Source organism: Notothenia rossii (genome assembly GCF_949606895.1).
Source record: "Notothenia rossii genome assembly, contig: scaffold_229, whole genome shotgun sequence".
Taxonomy (NCBI): domain Eukaryota; kingdom Metazoa; phylum Chordata; class Actinopteri; order Perciformes; family Nototheniidae; genus Notothenia; species Notothenia rossii.
In genome coordinates this window covers 12,398-32,220 of record NW_027640048.1, presented here as the reverse complement: position 1 = coordinate 32,220, position 19,823 = coordinate 12,398, and the positions used below count along the sequence as shown (strand labels likewise).

At 43.8% G+C, this 19,823-nt stretch overlaps 1 protein-coding gene across 1 annotated transcript; it reads left to right on the top strand.

Moving 5' to 3' along the window:
* The first annotated feature begins 840 nt into the window (after window positions 1-840).
* LOC307027138 (uncharacterized protein) lies at window positions 841-18,013 on the top strand. The gene is made up of 6 exons (XM_079695327.1): window positions 841-1,093; window positions 1,387-1,532; window positions 1,912-1,997; window positions 2,237-2,362; window positions 2,792-2,893; window positions 17,483-18,013. Exons 1-6 carry the CDS (start codon window positions 908-910, stop codon window positions 17,941-17,943), a joined length of 1,107 nt encoding a protein of 368 aa, XP_079551453.1. The 5' UTR covers window positions 841-907; the 3' UTR covers window positions 17,944-18,013.
* Window positions 18,014-19,823: the final 1,810 nt, after the last annotated feature.

Here is a 19,823-nt window from a genome sequence, read left to right as displayed (position 1 = left end):
TCAGTGCCCAGGGGCCCCAGGAGGTACTAATCCGGCCTTGGTTAATTGTGTGTGTGTGTGTGTGTGTGTGTGTGTGTGTGTGTGTGTGTGTGTGTGTGTGTGTGTGTGTGTGTGTGTGTGTGTGTGTGTGTGTGTGTGTGTGTGTGTGTGTGTGTGTGTGTGTGTGTGTGTGTGTGTGTGTGTGTGTGTGTGTGTGTGTGTGTGTGTGTGTGTGTGTTTGTGCGTTAGACTTTAACCGGCAGCTTTCATCACCGATGTTTTTATCGTGAGATATGTTAACGTTGCTTAATCCTTCTATTAACCCATTTATTCCACGAGATAATTAAACACTAGAAGATGTTAATAAGAGTTATACTGTTCGTACAATAAATTGAGGTACTATAAAATATGTGTGCTGCAAAAATATTTTATTTCACAGTTTTTGTAATAAATCATTATTTTACTTGATTTAACTATTTAAGATTGAATATTTTATTATGATATAAGTAATAAAAAAACAATAATCTTAAAACTGTTTCTACGGTGGCCTGCAGGGACAAACGTGCTGCATCGGTCCAGATCACTTCCATCACTAGAAACACGCTGCAGCTTCAGAAACCATACAGACATAAAACATTTTAAAATAATATTTAATACACAAATAAAGAACTAAACGTTATTAAGATGTTTTGTAATAGCTTCAGTGGTTCTCTGTTCTCTCTCACTGTGCTTTATATATTTTTAAACATTAATGAAGTGGGACAGTTGGAGTTGGATCACAGTTCAATAACACTGAGCACACAGACTTTGGACCGGCTCGGGCTCTCGGGGTCTCTGGAGCTCGGTATATAAACCGTTCAGCCGTTTCCTGGATCAGTGTCTTCACAGATACCAGAGGGTGCTTTGGTTTTTTGATTTGCGTCTCAGGATGAAAGTCTTAAAGGGAGCGCTGCTGCTGCTGCTGCTAGCTGTTGCTAACGCGAAGCCAGACCACCATCAAGATCACCATCACCATCACGATCACGATCACCATCACAATCACACGGATCAAAAGCCTGCGGACCCCGATCAGTGCCAGGTCCTGCAGATGCTCGCCGAAGACAACCTGCAGCAGGTGAGACCCATCATTTATTTTACGGTGCCTCACAGGTAAAGGGAAAAAAATATGTTTGAAGATGAGAGGAAGTAAAATCCTATTTTAGACAAAACTAAAGTGGTCCGAGTACAGATCCCTGTGGGAGGCCTTTTTTAGACAACTTTTTTCTTTGGTCAATTTTATTTTTTTATTTTATTAGTCAACATTTCAACAACTCATTCTAGTCAGTCAGAAGGAGTCATGTGATCACATTGTTAAAATAAGACCATAAAACATTTGAGCTATGTTGAATATTCCCTGCTGGTCTACAGGTTTTGGGGGACTGGGTTCTGGTCTGGGCGGTGTCGGACCACCAAGAGGGTCGGGACACCCTGAAGAACCTCAGCAGCTCCCGAGTAGAGATGAGACTTCAGGAGGACAATCAGACCCTGATGTTCACCAAGAAGAACCTCTTCAGGTCAGAAATAACACATATAAATACAAATAAATACAAATGTGGAAATATGAAGAGAAGGAAATTATAGATTCAATATGTAATATATAATAATAATAAATCACAGAAAAGTAAATGTGAAATATTAGTATAAAATATATATAGAAAATTATAATTTGAATAATAATAATTTGTTAATAGAAACGTATAAATATAAAAAGCAATTTTAACAATAATAAATAATGACTGAAAAATATAATTGAAATAAAATAACAAAATAAATAATGAATGTACGTATAAACAAAACTGGAAATAAAAAAAAAGTAATAATGTATATACTTATTGTAGTTCTCTGGTGTGTAGTGTGTATATGTTGTGTATTTCTAACTGGTGTGTGTTTTAGCGACAAGAAGTCCATCAACTACTACATCGACATATCCATGGAGCTCCTGCACAACCCCAACCAAACAATGCACCCCATCGAAGGCAGTGAGTCACACACACACACACACACACACACACACACACACACACACTTTGTTTATTTTAGAAAGATAAAACAGCATAGTGTGTGTGTGTGTGTGTGTGTGTGTGTGTGTGTGTGTGTGTGTGTGTGTGTGTGTGTGTGTGTGTGTGTGTGTGTGTGTGTGTGTGTGTGTGTGTGTGTGTGTGTGTGTGTGTGTGTGTGTGTGTGTGTGTGTGTGTGTGTGTGTGTGTGTGTGTGTCAGAGATGGAGGTTGATGGAGTCTTTGTTCCCTACAATGAGACCGGGTCTGTGAATTTCTACGAGACGTGTCCAACCTGCATGATGATTGTGTTCAAGATCTCGAATGGGGGGTTCCTGCTGAACTACAGTAAACACACACACACACACACACACATTATAATATAGTATAGTAGTCGTTTATACTAAAGTATACTATAGAAATGTTTAAAACAGTAGTGTAAATTATAGTATAGAGTACAGTATAATATGGTGTTGTATTTTAAAGGATAGATTATAGAAAACACTTTTGTGTAATAGTATATAATATAAAGAAGTGGATAGTACCGTATAGTATCTTTGGTATATTATTCATAGATTGATCTGTAAATTAAATCAGACACTAATAAAATAATTCCTCACGTGTGTGTGTGTGTGTGTGTGTGTGTGTGTGTGTGTGTGTGTGTGTGTGTGTGTGTGTGTGTGTGTGTGTGTGTGTGTGTGTGTGTGTGTGTGTGTGTGTGTGTGTGTGTGTGTGTGTGTGTGTGTGTGTGTGTGTGTGTGTGTGTGTGTGTTTCAGGGAAGGAGGATCACATGAAAGCCGATCACGATACTCACAGGAAAAAGGCAGAGTGTTTGGGATTCGACCACGACCAGCCGTACATCTACGATGGAGTCGCAGGTAAATATTTATATCAGTATGTAGCCTCTCTACTTTAAAGAGTCCTCTCCTGCTGATGTTCAGGTGTATATCATTATGTAGTGTCTCTACTTTAAAGAGTCCTCTCCTGCTGATGTTCAGGTGTATATCAGTATGTAGTGTCTCTACTTTAAAGAGTCCTCTCCTGCTGATGTTCAGGTGTATATCAGTATGTAGCATCTCTACTTTAAAGAGTCCTCTCCTGCTGATGTTCAGGTGTATATCAGTATGTAGTGTCTCTACTTTAAAGAGTCCTCTCCTGCTGATGTTCAGGTGTATATCAGTATGTAGCGTCTCTACTTTAAAGAGTCCTCTCCTGCTGATGTTCAGGTGTATATCAGTATGTAGCGTCTCTACTTTAAAGAGTCCTCTCCTGCTGATGTTCAGGTGTATATCAGTATGTAGTGTCTCTACTTTAAAGAGTCCTCTCCTGCTGATGTTCAGGTGTATATCAGTATGTAGCGTCTCTACTTTAAAGAGTCCTCTCCTGCTGATGTTCAGGTGTATATCAGTATGTAGCGTCTCTACTTTAAAGAGTCCTCTCCTGCTGATGTTCAGGTGTATATCAGTATGTAGCGTCTCTACTTTAAAGAGTCCTCTCCTGCTGATGTTCAGGTGTATATCAGTATGTAGCGTCTCTAGTTTAAAGAGTCCTCTCCTGCTGATGTTCAGGTGTATATCAGTATGTAGTGTCTCTACTTTAAAGAGTCCTCTCCTGCTGATGTTCAGGTGTATATCAGTATGTAGTGTCTCTACTTTAAAGAGTCCTCTCCTGCTGATGTTCAGGTGTATATCAGTATGTAGCGTCTCTACTTTAAAGACTCCTCTCCTGCTGATGTTCAGGTGTATATCAGTTTGTAGTGTCTCTACTTTAAAGAGTCCTCTCCTGCTGATGTTCAGGTGTATATCAGTATGTAGCGTCTCTACATTAAAGAGTCCTCTCCTGCTGATGTTCAGGTTTATATCAGTATGTAGCGTCTCTACTTTAAAGAGTCCTCTCCTGCTGATGTTCAGGTGTATATCAGTATGTAGTGTCTCTACTTTAAAGAGTCCTCTCCTGCTGATGTTCAGGTGTATATCAGTATGTAGCGTCTCTACTTTAAAGAGTCCTCTCCTGCTGATGTTCAGGTGTATATCAGTATGTAGCGTCTCTACTTTAAAGAGTCCTCTCCTGCTGATGTTCAGGTGTATATCAGTATGTAGCGTCTCTACTTTAAAGAGTCCTCTCCTGCTGATGTTCAGGTGTATATCAGTATGTAGCGTCTCTAGTTTAAAGAGTCCTCTCCTGCTGATGTTCAGGTGTATATCAGTATGTAGTGTCTCTACTTTAAAGAGTCCTCTCCTGCTGATGTTCAGGTGTATATCAGTATGTAGTGTCTCTACTTTAAAGAGTCCTCTCCTGCTGATGTTCAGGTGTATATCAGTATGTAGCGTCTCTACTTTAAAGACTCCTCTCCTGCTGATGTTCAGGTGTATATCAGTATGTAGCGTCTCTACTTTAAAGAGTCCTCTCCTGCTGATGTTCAGGTGTATATCAGTATGTAGTGTCTCTACTTTAAAGAGTCCTCTCCTGCTGATGTTCAGGTGTATATCAGTATGTAGCGTCTCTACTTTAAAGAGTCCTCTCCTGCTGATGTTCAGGTGTATATCAGTATGTAGCGTCTCTACTTTAAAGAGTCCTCTCCTGCTGATGTTCAGGTGTATATCAGTATGTAGTGTCTCTACTTTAAAGAGTCCTCTCCTGCTGATGTTCAGGTGTATATCAGTATGTAGCGTCTCTAGTTTAAAGAGTCCTCTCCTGCTGATGTTCAGGTGTATATCAGTATGTAGTGTCTCTACTTTAAAGAGTCCTCTCCTGCTGATGTTCAGGTGTATATCAGTATGTAGTGTCTCTACTTTAAAGAGTCCTCTCCTGCTGATGTTCAGGTGTATATCAGTATGTAGCGTCTCTACTTTAAAGACTCCTCTCCTGCTGATGTTCAGGTGTATATCAGTTTGTAGTGTCTCTACTTTAAAGAGTCCTCTCCTGCTGATGTTCAGGTGTATATCAGTATGTAGCGTCTCTACATTAAAGAGTCCTCTCCTGCTGATGTTCAGGTGTATATCAGTATGTAGCGTCTCTACTTTAAAGAGTCCTCTCCTGCTGATGTTCAGGTGTATATCAGTATGTAGTGTCTCTACTTTAAAGAGTCATCTCCTGCTGATGTTCAGGTGTATATCAGTATGTAGTGTCTCTACTTTAAAGAGTCCTCTCCTGCTGATGTTCAGGTGTATATCAGTATGTAGTGTCTCTACTTTAAAGAGTCCTCCTGCTGATGTTCAGGTGTATATCAGTATGTAGTGTCTCTACTTTAAAGAGTCCTTTCCTGCTGATGTTCAGGTGTATATCAGTATGTAGTGTCTCTACTTTAAAGAGTCCTCTCCTGCTGATGTTCAGGTGTATATCAGTATGTCTCTACTTTAAAGAGTCCTCTCCTGCTGATGTTCAGGTGTATATCAGTATGTCTCTACTTTAAAGAGTCCTCTCCTGCTGATGTTCAGGTGTATATCAGTATGTAGCGTCTCTACTTTAAAGAGTCCTCTCCTGCTGATGTTCAGGTGTATATCAGTATGTAGTGTCTCTACTTTAAAGAGTCCTCTCCTGCTGATGTTCAGGTGTATATCAGTATGTAGTGTCTCTACTTTAAAGAGTCCTCTCCTGCTGATGTTCAGGTGTATATCAGTATGTAGCGTCTCTACTTTAAAGACTCCTCTCCTGCTGATGTTCAGGTGTATATCAGTATGTAGTGTCTCTACTTTAAAGAGTCCTCTCCTGCTGATGTTCAGGTGTATATCAGTATGTAGCGTCTCTACATTAAAGAGTCCTCTCCTGCTGATGTTCAGGTGTATATCAGTATGTAGCGTCTCTACTTTAAAGAGTCCTCTCCTGCTGATGTTCAGGTGTATATCAGTATGTAGTGTCTCTACTTTAAAGAGTCCTCTCCTGCTGATGTTCAGGTGTATATCAGTATGTAGCGTCTCTACTTTAAAGAGTCCTCTCCTGCTGATGTTCAGGTGTATATCAGTATGTAGCGTCTCTACTTTAAAGAGTCCTCTACTGCTGATGTTCAGGTGTATATCAGTATGTAGTGTCTCTACTTTAAAGAGTCATCTCCTGCTGATGTTCAGGTGTATATCAGTATGTAGTGTCACTACTTTAAAGAGTGCTCTCCTGCTGATGTTCAGGTGTATATCAGTATGTAGTGTCTCTACTTTAAAGAGTCCTCCTGCCGATGTTCAGGTGTATATCAGTATGTAGTGTCTCTACTTTAAAGAGTCCTTTTCTGCTGATGTTCAGGTGTATATCAGTATGTAGTGTCTCTACTTTAAAGAGTCCTCTCCTGCTGATGTTCAGGTGTATATCAGTATGTCTCTACTTTAAAGAGTCCTCTCCTGCTGATGTTTTGGGGCCGTATTCACAAAGCATTTTATCTTACCGCTAGGAGTGCTCCTAACTCGCGCTAAAACATTTTACGTAGGAGTTTTTTCTTAAAAGTTATTCACAAAGCCGCTGAGACCTACTCATACTAAGGATAAATCACTAAGAGTGAACTAAGAGTGACGCGCCGTTGCTATGGATGACGTCGATTCTCGTGCATGAGTTTAGAAGCGGTCAGTACGGTGATTGGTTGTTCAGAGTAGGCGGTCTCGGTGAAACTCATCCGCAACATCCCACAAACGAGCCCACTAAAAAACAAAAAACAAGGAAATAGCCTAGGCTAGAAATGTATTCCTATCAAATAGTTATGGACAGTGCAGTTAGCAGAATACACGCATGATGACAAGTTTGTGCAGACCACGATAATGACGTTGTATATGCACGTTAAAGAGAGAGCAAACAATAAAAATACGTAAATTGCATTAAATCGAGGAGGCAATTAAAAGCACCCCGCAAACTATTATCCAATGAGCATATTTCCAGCACTTAAACACTTTCAATAACAGCCCATACCGCCGTTCAAGTCCCCTATCATGATGAATGAAAACAATCTGCGTGTTGATGGAATGCACTTTCTTTCTATTGACGAACACGTCCTCATCTTTTGATGGCGCAATTATTTTTATGTGCGTCCCGTCAATAGCACCGACCACACCGGGCTTACCTGCATTGCCATGAAGTTGGCTTTGATCCTGTGTAGTTGTTGATTGTCCAAAGGAAACCGGATAAACTGTTGGATGATATGTGGTCTAGAGAGCGCGTTGATGGTTTGGTTTATGGCACGGCTGACTGATGGTTGCGATATTCCTAAATCGTCGGCATTGCAAAGTTGCATTTTCCCTGTTGCTAAATATCGTAGAGTTGCCATCCATCCATCCATCCATCCATCTTCTCCCGCTTATCCGTGGTCGGGTCGCGGAGGTAGCAGTTCCAGCAGAGAGCCCCAAACTTTCTTTTCCCTGGCCACATCAACCAGCTCTGACTGGGGGATCCCAAGGCGCTCCCAGGCCAGAGAAGAGATATAATCCCTCCACCTGGTCCTAGGTCTACCCCTCGGTCTCCTCCCAGCTGGACGTGCCTGGAACACCTCCCTAGGGAGGCGCCCAGGTGGCATCCTAACTAGGTGGCATCCTAACTAGGTGCCCGAACCACCTCAACTGGCTCCTTTCGACGCGAAGGAGGAGCGGTTCAACTCCGAGTCCCTCCCGGATGACCGAACTTCTCACCTTATCCCTAAGGGAGACACCAGCCACCCTGCGGAGAAAACCCATCTCGGCCGCTTGTACCCGCGATCTCGTTCTTTCGGTCATGACCCATCCTTCATGACCATAGGTGAGGGTAGGAACGAAAATGGCCCGGTAGACAGAGAGCTTTGCCTTCTTGCTCAGCTCCCTTTTCGTCACAACGGTGCGGTAAAGAGACTGCAGTACCGCTCCCGCTGCTCCGATTCTCCGACCCATCTCACGCTCCATTGTTCCCTCACTCGAGAACAAGACCCCGAGATACTTGAACTCCTTCACTTGGGGTAAGGACTCATTCCCTACTTGGAGTGGACAGTCCATCGGTTTCCTGCTGAGAACCATGGCCTCAGATTTGGAGGTGCTGATCCTCATCCCAGCCGCTTCACACTCGGTTGCGAACCGATCCAGTGAGTGCTGAAGGTCGCAGACCGATGAAGCCATCAGAACCACATCATCTGCAAAAAGCAGTGGTGCAATCCCTAGTCCACCGAACTGCAGACCCCCTCCCCCACGACTACGCCTCGAAATCCGATCCATGTATATTACAAACAGGATTGGTGACAAAGCGCAGCCCTGGCGGAGGCCAACCCTCACCTGAAATGGGTCCGACTTACTGCCGAGGACCCGGACACAGCTCTCGCTTTGGGAGTACAGAGATTGGATGGCCCTGAGTAGAGACCCCCTCACCCCATACTCCCGCAGCACCTCCCACAGTGACTCCCTGGGAACCCGGTCATACGCCTTCTCCAAGTCTACAAAACACATGTAGACTGGATAAGCATACTCCCAGGCCCCCTCCAGGATCCTTGCGAGAGTAAAAAGCTGATCCGTCGTTCCACGACCAGGACGGAATCCGCATTGTTCCTCCTCAATCTGAGGTTCGACAATCGGCCTGACCCTCCTTTCGAGTACCTTAGAGTAAACTTTCCCGGGGAGGCTGAGTAGTGTGATGCCTCGGTAATTGGCACACACCCTCTGATCCCCCTTTTTGAAAAGGGGAACCACCACTCCGGTCTGCCACTCCTTCTGTACTGTTTCCGACTTCCACGCAACGTTGATGAGACGTGTCAACCATGACAGTCCCTCAACACCCAGAGCCTTCAGCATTTCTGGGCGGATCTCATCCACCCCCGGGGCTTTGCCACTGTGAAGTTGTTTGACGACCTCAGTGACCTCCCCCCGGGAGATTGGTGTCGATCCCCCTTCATACTCCAGCTCTGCCTCTAACATAGAGGGCGGAGTTGTCGGGTTCAGGAGTTCCTCAAAGTGCTCCTTCCAACGCCCTAACACTCCATCAGTTGAGGTCAACAACGTCCCATCCTTACTGTACACAGCTTGGATGGTTCCCTGCTTCCCCCTCCTGAGGTGTCGGACAGTTTTCCAGAACAACTTTGGTGCCGCCCGAAAGTCTTTTTCCATGTCTTCTCCGAACTTCTCCCACACCCGCTGCTTTGCCTCGGCCACGGCTGAGGCTGCTGCCCTTCGGGCCTGTCGGTACCTTGCAACTGCCTCGGGAGTCCCCCGAGATAACAAATCCCTGAAGGCCTCCTTTTTCAGTCGGACGGATTCCCTGACCACCGGTGTCCACCAGGAGGTTCGAGGGTTACCGCCCCTTGAGGCACCTAGGACCTTGAGACCACAGCTCCCCGCCGCGGCTTCGGCAATAGAGGCTTTGAACACCGACCACTCTGGTTCAATGTCCCCAACCTCCACAGGAATGCCCGAAAAGCTCCGCCGGAGGTGTGAGTTGAAGGCCTCCTGAACTTGGGCCTCCTCCAGACGTTCCCAGTTCACCCGAACTACACGTTTGGGCTTACCAGGTCTATCCAGAGGCTTCCCCCGCCACTCGACCCAACTCACCACCAGATGGTGATCAGTTGACAACTCCGCCCCTCTCTTTACCCGAGTGTCCAAAACATACGGCCTCAGGTCCGATGATACGATAACCAAATCGATCATGGACCTTCTGCCTAGGGTGCTCTGGTACCACGTACACTTATGAGCATCCTTATGTTCGAACATGGTGTTTGTTATGGCCAATCCATGACTAGCACAGAAGTCCAGTAACAAACCACCACTCCGGTTCAGATCAGGGGGGCCGTTCCTCCCAATCACTCCCCTCCAAGTGTCTCCATCATTGCCCACATGTGCGTTGAAGTCTCCCAGCAAGATTAAAGAGTCCCCTTCAGGAGCCCCATACAGGACTCTTTCCAGGGTCTCCAAGAAGGCCGTATACTCTGAACTGCTGTTGGGTGCATAAGCACACACAACAGTCAGAGTTTCCCCCCCCATAACCCGCAGGCGTAGGGAGGCAACCCTCTCGTCCACTGGGGTAGACTCCAACAACGAAGCACCCAACCGGGGACTTGTGAGTATCCCCACACCCGCCCGGCGCCTCACACCTTGAGCAACTCCGGAGAAGAATAGAGTCCAACCCCTATCCAGAAGTAAGGTTCCAGAGCCGACGCTGTGCGTAGAGGTGAGCCCAACCAGATCCAACTGGTAACGCTCCACCTCCCGCACAAGCTCCGACTCCTTCCCCCCAGAGAGGTGACGTTCCACGTCCCCAAAGCCAGCTTCTGTCGCCCGGGTCTGGTCCGTCGAGACCCTCTGCCTTCACTGCCACCATTCTGGCAGCGCACCCGACCCCATCGCTGTTTCCCGTAGGTGGTGGGCCCGCGGGACGGAGAAGCGGAGGTGTTGCCCACGTCGCCTTTTCGGGCTGTGCCCGGCCGGGCTCCGTGGCAAGCCCGGCCATCGTAGAGTTGCCAAACATTTTATTTCCGGACTAATCGGGTTATTCCTGTTAGTCGGGGATGTTATTGCATCCCGCACTAATTCCACAACAAGTTTGATACCCTCACGATTTAGACTATATCTCTTGATCAATTCACAGTCTTCCATTGTCTCCAAAACATTTCGTCTCTCAGCCATTTTCAGATTCTTTGTGAATAGGTCTTACTGAGTTAGGAGTCCTCTCGAGGACTTTTAGGCTCTCCCAGACTTAGGTGCTACTTTTAGGCCTAAAATACTTTGTGAATTGCTCTTAGTGAATACAATTAGGAGTCCTAAATTTAAGACTGACACGCCCATTATGCTTAGGAGTTTCTCCTAAATTTGCCAGTTAGGAGCCACTTTTAGCCCTAAGATCCTTTGTGAATACGGCCCCAGGTGTATATCAGTATGTAGTGTCTCTACTTTAAAGAGTCCTCTCCTGCTGATGTTCAGGTGTATATCAGTATGTAGAGTCTCTACTTTAAAGAGTCCTCTCCTGCTGATGTTCAGGTGTGTATCAGTATGTAGTGTCTCTACTTTAAAGAGTCCTCTCCAGCTGATGTTCAGGTGTATATCAGTATGTAGTGTCTCTACTTTAAAGAGTCCTCTCCTGCTGATGTTCAGGTGTATATCACTATGTAGTTTCTCTACTTTAAAGAGTCCTCTCCTGCTAAAGCTCAGTTGTATATCAGTATGTAGTGTTTCTACTTTAAAGAGTCCTCTCCTGCTGATGTTCAGGTGTATATCACTATGTAGTGTCTCTACTTTAAAGAGTCCTCTCCTGCTGATGTCCAGGTGTATATCAGTATGTAGTGTCTCTACTTTAAAGAGTCCTCTCCTGCTGCTGTTCAGGTGTATATCAGTATGTAGCGTCTCTACTTTAAAGAGTCTTCTCCTGCTGATGTTCAGGTGTGTATCAGTATGTAGCGTCTCTACTTTAAAGAGTCCTCTCCTGCTGATGTTCAGGTGTATATCAGTATGTAGTGTCTCTACTTTAAAGAGTCCTCTCCTGCTGATGTTCAGGTGTCTACTTTAAAGAGTCCTCTCCTGCTGATGTTCAGGTGTATATCAGTATGTAGTGTCTCTACTTTAAAAAGTCCTCTCCTGCTGATGTTCAGGTGTATATCAGTATGTAGTGTCTCTACTTTAAAGAGTCCTCTCCTGCTAATGTTCAGGTGCATATCAGTATGTAGTGTCTCTACTTTAAAGAGTCCTCTCCTGCTGATGTTCAGGTGTATATCAGTATGTAGCGTCTCTACTTTAAAGAGTCCTCTCCTGCTGATTTTCAGGTATATATCAGTATGTAGCGTCTCTACTTTAAAGAGTCCTCTCCTGCTGATTTTCAGGTGTATATCAGTATGTAGCGTCTCTACTTTAAAGAGTCCTCTCCTGCTGATGTTCAGGTGTATATCAGTATGTAGTGTCTCTACTTTAAAGAGTCCTCTCCTGCTGATGTTCAGGTGTATATCAGTATGTAGCGTCTCTACTTTAAAGAGTCCTCTCCTGCTGATGTTCAGGTGTATATCAGTATGTAGTGTCTCTACTTTAAAGAGTCCTCTCCTGCTGATGTTCAGGTGTATATCAGTATGTAGTGTCTCTACTTTAAAGAGTCCTCTCCTGCTGATGTTCAGGTGTATATCAGTATGTCTCTACTTTAAAGAGTCCTCTCCTGCTGATGTTCAGGTGTATATCAGTATGTAGTGTCTCTACTTTAAAGAGTCCTCTCCTGCTGATGTTCAGGTGTATATCAGTATGTCTCTACTTTAAAGAGTCCTCTCCTGCTGATGTTCAGGTGTATATCAGTATGTAGTGTCTCTACTTTAAAGAGTCCTCTCCTGCTGATGTTCAGGTGTATATCAGTATGTAGCGTCTCTACTTTAAAAAGTCCTCTCCTGCTGATGTTCAGGTGTATATCAGTATGTAGTGTCTCTACTTTAAAGAGTCCTCTCCAGCTGATGTTCAGGTGTATATCAGTATGAAGCGTCTCTACTTTAAAGAGTCCTCTCCTGCTGATGTTCAGGTGTATATCAGTATGTAGCGTCTCTACTTTAAAGAGTCCTCTCCGCTGATTTTCAGTTGTATATCAGTATGTAGTGTCTCTACTTTAAAGAGTCCTCTCCTGCTGATGTTCAGGTGTATATCAGTATGTAGCGTCTCTACTTTAAAGAGTCCTCTCCTGCTGATGTTCAGGTGTATATCAGTATGTAGTGTCTCTACTTTAAAGAGTCCTCTCCTGCTGATGTTCAGACGCATATCAGTATGTAGTGTCTCTACTTTAAAGAGTCCTCTCCTGCTGATGTTCAGGTGTATATCAGTATGTAGTGTCTCTACTTTAAAGAGTCCTCTCCTGCTGATGTTCAGGTGTGTATCAGTATGTAGTGTCTCTACTTTAAAGAGTCCTCTCCAGCTGATGTTCAGGTGTATATCAGTATGTAGTGTCTCTACTTTAAAGAGTCCTCTCCTGCTGATGTTCAGGTGTATATCACTATGTAGTTTCTCTACTTTAAAGAGTCCTCTCCTGCTAAAGCTCAGTTGTATATCAGTATGTAGTGTTTCTACTTTAAAGAGTCCTCTCCTGCTGATGTTCAGGTGTATATCACTATGTAGTGTCTCTACTTTAAAGAGTCCTCTCCTGCTGATGTCCAGGTGTATATCAGTATGTAGTGTCTCTACTTTAAAGAGTCCTCTCCTGCTGCTGTTCAGGTGTATATCAGTATGTAGCGTCTCTACTTTAAAGAGTCTTCTCCTGCTGATGTTCAGGTGTGTATCAGTATGTAGCGTCTCTACTTTAAAGAGTCCTCTCCTGCTGATGTTCAGGTGTATATCAGTATGTAGTGTCTCTACTTTAAAGAGTCCTCTCCTGCTGATGTTCAGGTGTCTACTTTAAAGAGTCCTCTCCTGCTGATGTTCAGGTGTATATCAGTATGTAGTGTCTCTACTTTAAAAAGTCCTCTCCTGCTGATGTTCAGGTGTATATCAGTATGTAGTGTCTCTACTTTAAAGAGTCCTCTCCTGCTGATGTTCAGGTGCATATCAGTATGTAGTGTCTCTACTTTAAAGAGTCCTCTCCTGCTGATGTTCAGGTGTATATCAGTATGTAGCGTCTCTACTTTAAAGAGTCCTCTCCTGCTGATTTTCAGGTATATATCAGTATGTAGCGTCTCTACTTTAAAGAGTCCTCTCCTGCTGATTTTCAGGTGTATATCAGTATGTAGCGTCTCTACTTTAAAGAGTCCTCTCCTGCTGATGTTCAGGTGTATATCAGTATGTAGTGTCTCTACTTTAAAGAGTCCTCTCCTGCTGATGTTCAGGTGTATATCAGTATGTAGCGTCTCTACTTTAAAGAGTCCTCTCCTGCTGATTTTCAGGTATATATCAGTATGTAGCGTCTCTACTTTAAAGAGTCCTCTCCTGCTGATTTTCAGGTGTATATCAGTATGTAGCGTCTCTACTTTAAAGAGTCCTCTCCTGCTGATGTTCAGGTGTATATCAGTATGTAGTGTCTCTACTTTAAAGAGTCCTCTCCTGCTGATGTTCAGGTGTATATCAGTATGTAGCGTCTCTACTTTAAAGAGTCCTCTCCTGCTGATGTTCAGGTGTATATCAGTATGTAGTGTCTCTACTTTAAAGAGTCCTCTCCTGCTGATGTTCAGGTGTATATCAGTATGTAGTGTCTCTACTTTAAAGAGTCCTCTCCTGCTGATGTTCAGGTGTATATCAGTATGTCTCTACTTTAAAGAGTCCTCTCCTGCTGATGTTCAGGTGTATATCAGTATGTAGTGTCTCTACTTTAAAGAGTCCTCTCTTGCTGATGTTCAGGTGTATATCAGTATGTCTCTACTTTAAAGAGTCCTCTCCTGCTGATGTTCAGGTGTATATCAGTATGTAGTGTCTCTACTTTAAAGAGTCCTCTCCTGCTGATGTTCAGGTGTATATCAGTATGTAGCGTCTCTACTTTAAAAAGTCCTCTCCTGCTGATGTTCAGGTGTATATCAGTATGTAGTGTCTCTACTTTAAAGAGTCCTCTCCAGCTGATGTTCAGGTGTATATCAGTATGAAGCGTCTCTACTTTAAAGAGTCCTCTCCTGCTGATGTTCAGGTGTATATCAGTATGTAGCGTCTCTACTTTAAAGAGTCCTCTCCGCTGATTTTCAGTTGTATATCAGTATGTAGTGTCTCTACTTTAAAGAGTCCTCTCCTGCTGATGTTCAGGTGTATATCAGTATGTAGCGTCTCTACTTTAAAGAGTCCTCTCCTGCTGATGTTCAGGTGTATATCAGTATGTAGTGTCTCTACTTTAAAGAGTCCTCTCCTGCTGATGTTCAGACGCATATCAGTATGTAGTGTCTCTACTTTAAAGAGTCCTCTCCTGCTGATGTTCAGGTGTATATCAGTATGTAGTGTCTCTACTTTAAAGAGTCCTCTCCTGCTGATGTTCAGGTGCATATCAGTATGTAGTGTCTCTACTTTAAAGAGTCCTCTCCTGCTGATGTTCAGGTGTATATCAGTATGTAGTGTCTCTACTTTAAAGAGTCCTCTCCTGCTGATGTTCAGGTGTATATCAGTATGTAGTGTCTCTACTTTAAAGAGTCCTCTCCTGCTGATGTTCAGGTGTATATCAGTATGTAGTGTCTCTACTTTAAAGAGTCCTCTCCAGCTGATGTTCAGGTCTATATCAGTATGTAGTGTCTCTACTTTAAAGAGTCCTCTCCTGCTGATGTTCAGGTGTATATCAGTATGTAGTGTCTCTACTTTAAAGAGTCCTCTCCTGCTGATGTTCAGGTGCATATCAGTATGTAGTGTCTCTACTTTAAAGAGTCCTCTCCTGCTGATGTTCAGGTGTATATCAGTATGTAGTGTCTCTACTTTAAAGAGTCCTCTCCTGCTGATGTTCAGGTGTATATCAGTATGTAGTGTCTCTACTTTAAAGAGTCCTCTCCTGCTGATGTTCAGGTGTATATCAGTATGTAGTGTCTCTACTTTAAAGAGTCCTCTCCTGCTGATGTTCAGGTGTATATCACCTGTATAAATATGAAGTCTGACAAAGTCTTAACGCAGGGCTCGACATTAAGGACTGCCCGATGGCCCGGGGCCATCTAGTCTTTAGCTCGGGCCATGAAGCCTCACCTGCTGGTTGCCCGATCGGGCAATCTATTATGCCAGTATCATGCAGCTCGTGGATCCAGTAATGAGTGACCAGACAGTGAAACTAAACATATCTATAACTAGTTACGGTAGTTTGAGAGGTCATTAAAATAGCTACGTGTGATATTCTAACCTGGAGTTTGTTTTTTGTCCGCTCACCGCTGCATGTGATCATGCAGAGCTGCGTGTCGACTCGTCAGCAGCAGCTGATCTCTCTCTCCCGTCAGATTAGACTTCACTCTCGTTTATGTCCATATGGATCAGATCCAGCTAGTTCTAGCTATTGATAGGACTACCTGCTTATTAAAAGACACCTAAACAATAAGTGTTGCTATGCAACCGGGTCAGGCCACAAAGTATAGCGCAGCATTATGCATTTGTTTACATGCCCACCGGAACCCCGAGGCATTACCAACAGATCAACGCACAATCAACCCATACAGCACATCTCTTTCTCCACATTAAGTGTTACACATTAGAATTGACTACTCTTGTCTGTCACATAAGTGGCGCAACTGAAGCGGTATTGCGCTAAAGGGAAATTATTTTGACCGAAGAGATTTAGATTTGCCGGCTAACGGGAACTCTGACGTCACCATTTTGTGTGCTTCGCGGATGCGCTCGGCTCCTCTCGACTGCTGCTTGGGTCTGCTCGGTCAGCTTCCGGATGAGGAAGCATTCGTTCGACCAACTTACAGCAGATAACATTACAAACATTTTGAACAGGGGCCATAATAGTGTAAATAATGTTTGTTTTGGCAGTTACAACTGAATGTAATGTTTTCTACTTTTTTACATCTGGGAAGGCATTTGCCTTCTTCAGATGGAAAGTGTCTTGACCAACAACTTAAGTATTTCTTATAGCTATGCAGGGCATGCAAGAGAGCAAACACAAACAAGAACAAACAAGTGAAATGAAGAATAAAATTGAAATTGTACAATATAATATTGTGGTGGTTCATCTTATAATTCAGTCTAGAGAATGCACCAGACAGCATCTAAGACCTGCTAACATCTAAATGTTCTAGGGGGAGGCCCCCAAACCCTTCGTGCAATTTTGTCCGCGCGCATTTTTCAGGGCAATCTCTATTGGGCTCAGGGCCATCTGTAAATTAGCTTAGATGGCCCACAGGGCCATCTCCCAAAATCCTTAATGTCATGCACTGACTTAACGTCCAATATATTGCATAGTTAATTGCATCTCCTTTCCTGAATTTGACTCAGGTGTAACTAAAGTCTGATTTAAGGGTTGTTTATATTTCACATCATTAATCAGAATCTGCAAAGTAACTCAAATAAATGTGGAGTGAAAATACCAGGTTAACCTCTGAATTGTAGTGGAGTAGAACAAAGTAGTACATGCTGCTGTAACAAAAACATTTCCCAACTTGGGATCAATAAAGTATATCTTATCTTAAGATGATCGATGGCTACTGCCAGATTAGCTAAATGTGCCTCTGAACCTTGACAAGTGCATGTTTCAGGCTTATCAATGAACAACAGGAGGGGTCACAGACATAAGAGCAGCTGTTAAATAAAGCTCTTCTGACCTTAGCTGGCATGTGGATATATATTAATGCTGCCCATTATGGACACAAGCAGTTTTCACCCATTTATTAATTATATGTTTTAAAAGTGATAACACCCCTGTGTTTCGTATCCCGTAAACCTCCAGGGTGTACACAGTTTACTACTGGCAACTTCTAATTATGGGAAATACGAAAACGTCGTGAGGGTTGAAGCTAACTTTGCATGGACGCTGCCGTCAATAGAAATGAATAGGGGGAAAGACGTAGTATAATCACGTTCTCCTGGCGAGACCTCAAATCATCTTCGTAATATCTATCAAACTATAGATCCTACACTTCCACTGGACGTAGATTCTAAAAGTACAATATAACATCATCATGCTGGTTTCCCTCTTCCTGTTAGGCCTGGCTCCGGTTGCTTTGTATTCTTCAGATGACCCTGAAACGGAGCTACGGCAAGGCAGCTGTCCCTCACTCTGGGCATCCTTCGACGGCCGCTGCTACAAGTACATCGGCACACAGACGACCTGGGCTCGTGCAGAGATCCAGTGTGTGTCCCAGGAAGCCAACCTGGTGTCTATCCACAGCCAAGCGGAAGAGGATTTTATCAAAACCCTGATCAAAAGCTCTGACCCTGCTGAGGGACCAACATGGATCGGACTCAGTGACATCCACGAACAAGGAAGTTGGATGTGGTCTGATGGCTCTGCAGCCAGGTTTTTCTTTTGGAATCAAGGAGAACCAAACAACCAAGGAGGAGAACACTGTGTACACACCAACTGGTCAGAGCTAAAGAAGTGGAACGATAAGAAGTGTTCAGATACTTATCCCTCAGTTTGTGCATCTCGCACAACTTGTCCTTAGCAGCAGAGATGTTACGTGTTCGCCTGTTTTGTTCACTTGATAACAATAAAGACACAGATGTGAACTTGTATATGTGTGTGAACAGAAGTCCTTTTGTCTAACCTTTATTCTCATGAATGTTACATATTCACACTGGTCGCTCCAGGGGTTAATCAAAGGAATTATTTCTACACCTTTTTTAAATACATTTAGTAAATAAAATTGATGATGCATTATTATTACATTTCGATCCACAGATTTGAGCCGTTGCTTATTATTCCTGGTGTTCTACTTATTTGTTTGAATGCACACACAGTTGTATATCATTCAATGATCACATGGTCAGGTATTCACGGCACCTGGTGTGTGGATGACCAACGGGCTGAACCTGCTCCTTCCTGTTGACCCTATAGTCCTGCTTTGGTTATTGTTTGTGTTATTTTGTTCAATAAACTTTAACTTTTGCACAGATTTGATTTAGGAATGCTTCAAAGTGAGGAGTCTAGTCTTAGCGACATGATTTATTGGGAAAAGTACCATCACTCTTTTTCTGGTTATGGGAACAACAGGTGTTTAATGGACAGGGACACTACTTATCATGTTTCTCTTTCACATGGACGCAAACTTACAAACCTAACATGTACTCAACAGCACTATTTGCTGATAAGACATTCATCCTCTGTTGTTTTAAAGGAAGACTAAGGAAAGGAGGGCTTGAGCTATCAGATATAGTTAAGATTACAGAGTATAATATATATAGCACTATTCAATAATAATAATAATAGATTTAATTTGTTAGCGCTTTTACAGGTGCTCAAAGACGCTTTACAGATAATAGTGAAGAAAAAAAGAAAAGAGAAGGAACAACAAATAAATATATAGTTAAAGTTAAAGTCAAATAATACAAAAACAATCACACATGAAAAGCCAGATTGAAGAGGTGAGTTTTTGTGAGTGTTTTGAAGGTGGTGAGGTCGGTGCAGTCTCTGATGGGTTGTGGGAGTGAGTTCCAGAGGGAGGGGGCAGCGACGGAGAAGGCTCTGTCCCCCCAGGTCCGGTGATTGGTGCGGGTGGGGATGGATAGGAGGTTGGCTTCTGATGAGCGGAGGCAGCGGGAAGGGGTGTGGTGGTGCAGCAGGTCTGTGAGGTAGGGGGAAGGGGTGTGGAGGTGCAGCAGGTCTGTGAGGTAGGGGGGGGCCTGGTTGTTGAGGGCTTTGTAAGTTATGAGGAGGACTTTGAAGTGGATTCTTTGACGGACGGGGAGCCAGTGGAGGTTCTGGAGGATGGGAGTGATGTGGTCTCGGGAGCGGGTGTGGGTGAGGAGGCGGGCAGCAGAGTTCTGGATGGAGTTCATGAGGAGGTTGGATGGTATGCCATAGAGGATGCTGTTGCAGTAGTCGAGTCGTGAAGTGATGAATGCATGAATCAGGGTTTCAGCAGCAGAGGAGGAGAGTGATGGGCGGAGACGGGCAATGTTTTTGAGGTGGAAAAAGGCGGTCCTGGTGATGTGATTTATGTGGTGGTTGAATTTGAGCTGACTGTCGAAAATGACTCCGAGGTTGCGGATGTGAGGGGGGGGGATAGAGTGTGGCTGTCAATGGTGAAGTTGAAATTCTGGATGTCTTTGATACGGGATGGGGGGCCGATGATGATTATGTCTGATTTGGCACTGTTCAGTTGGAGATAGTTTGTTTGCATCCATGCTTTTCTTTCTGAGAGGCAGTTGGTGAGAGTGGAGTGTGTTGTGGGGGTGATGGTTTTTGTTGAAATATAAAGTTGGATGTCATCGGCGTAGCAGTGAAATTGAAGGTTGTGGCGACAAATTATTTTGCCAAGGGGGAGCATGTAAAGGATGAAGAGGAGGGGGCCAAGCACCGAACCCTGGGGGACGCCTTGGGACA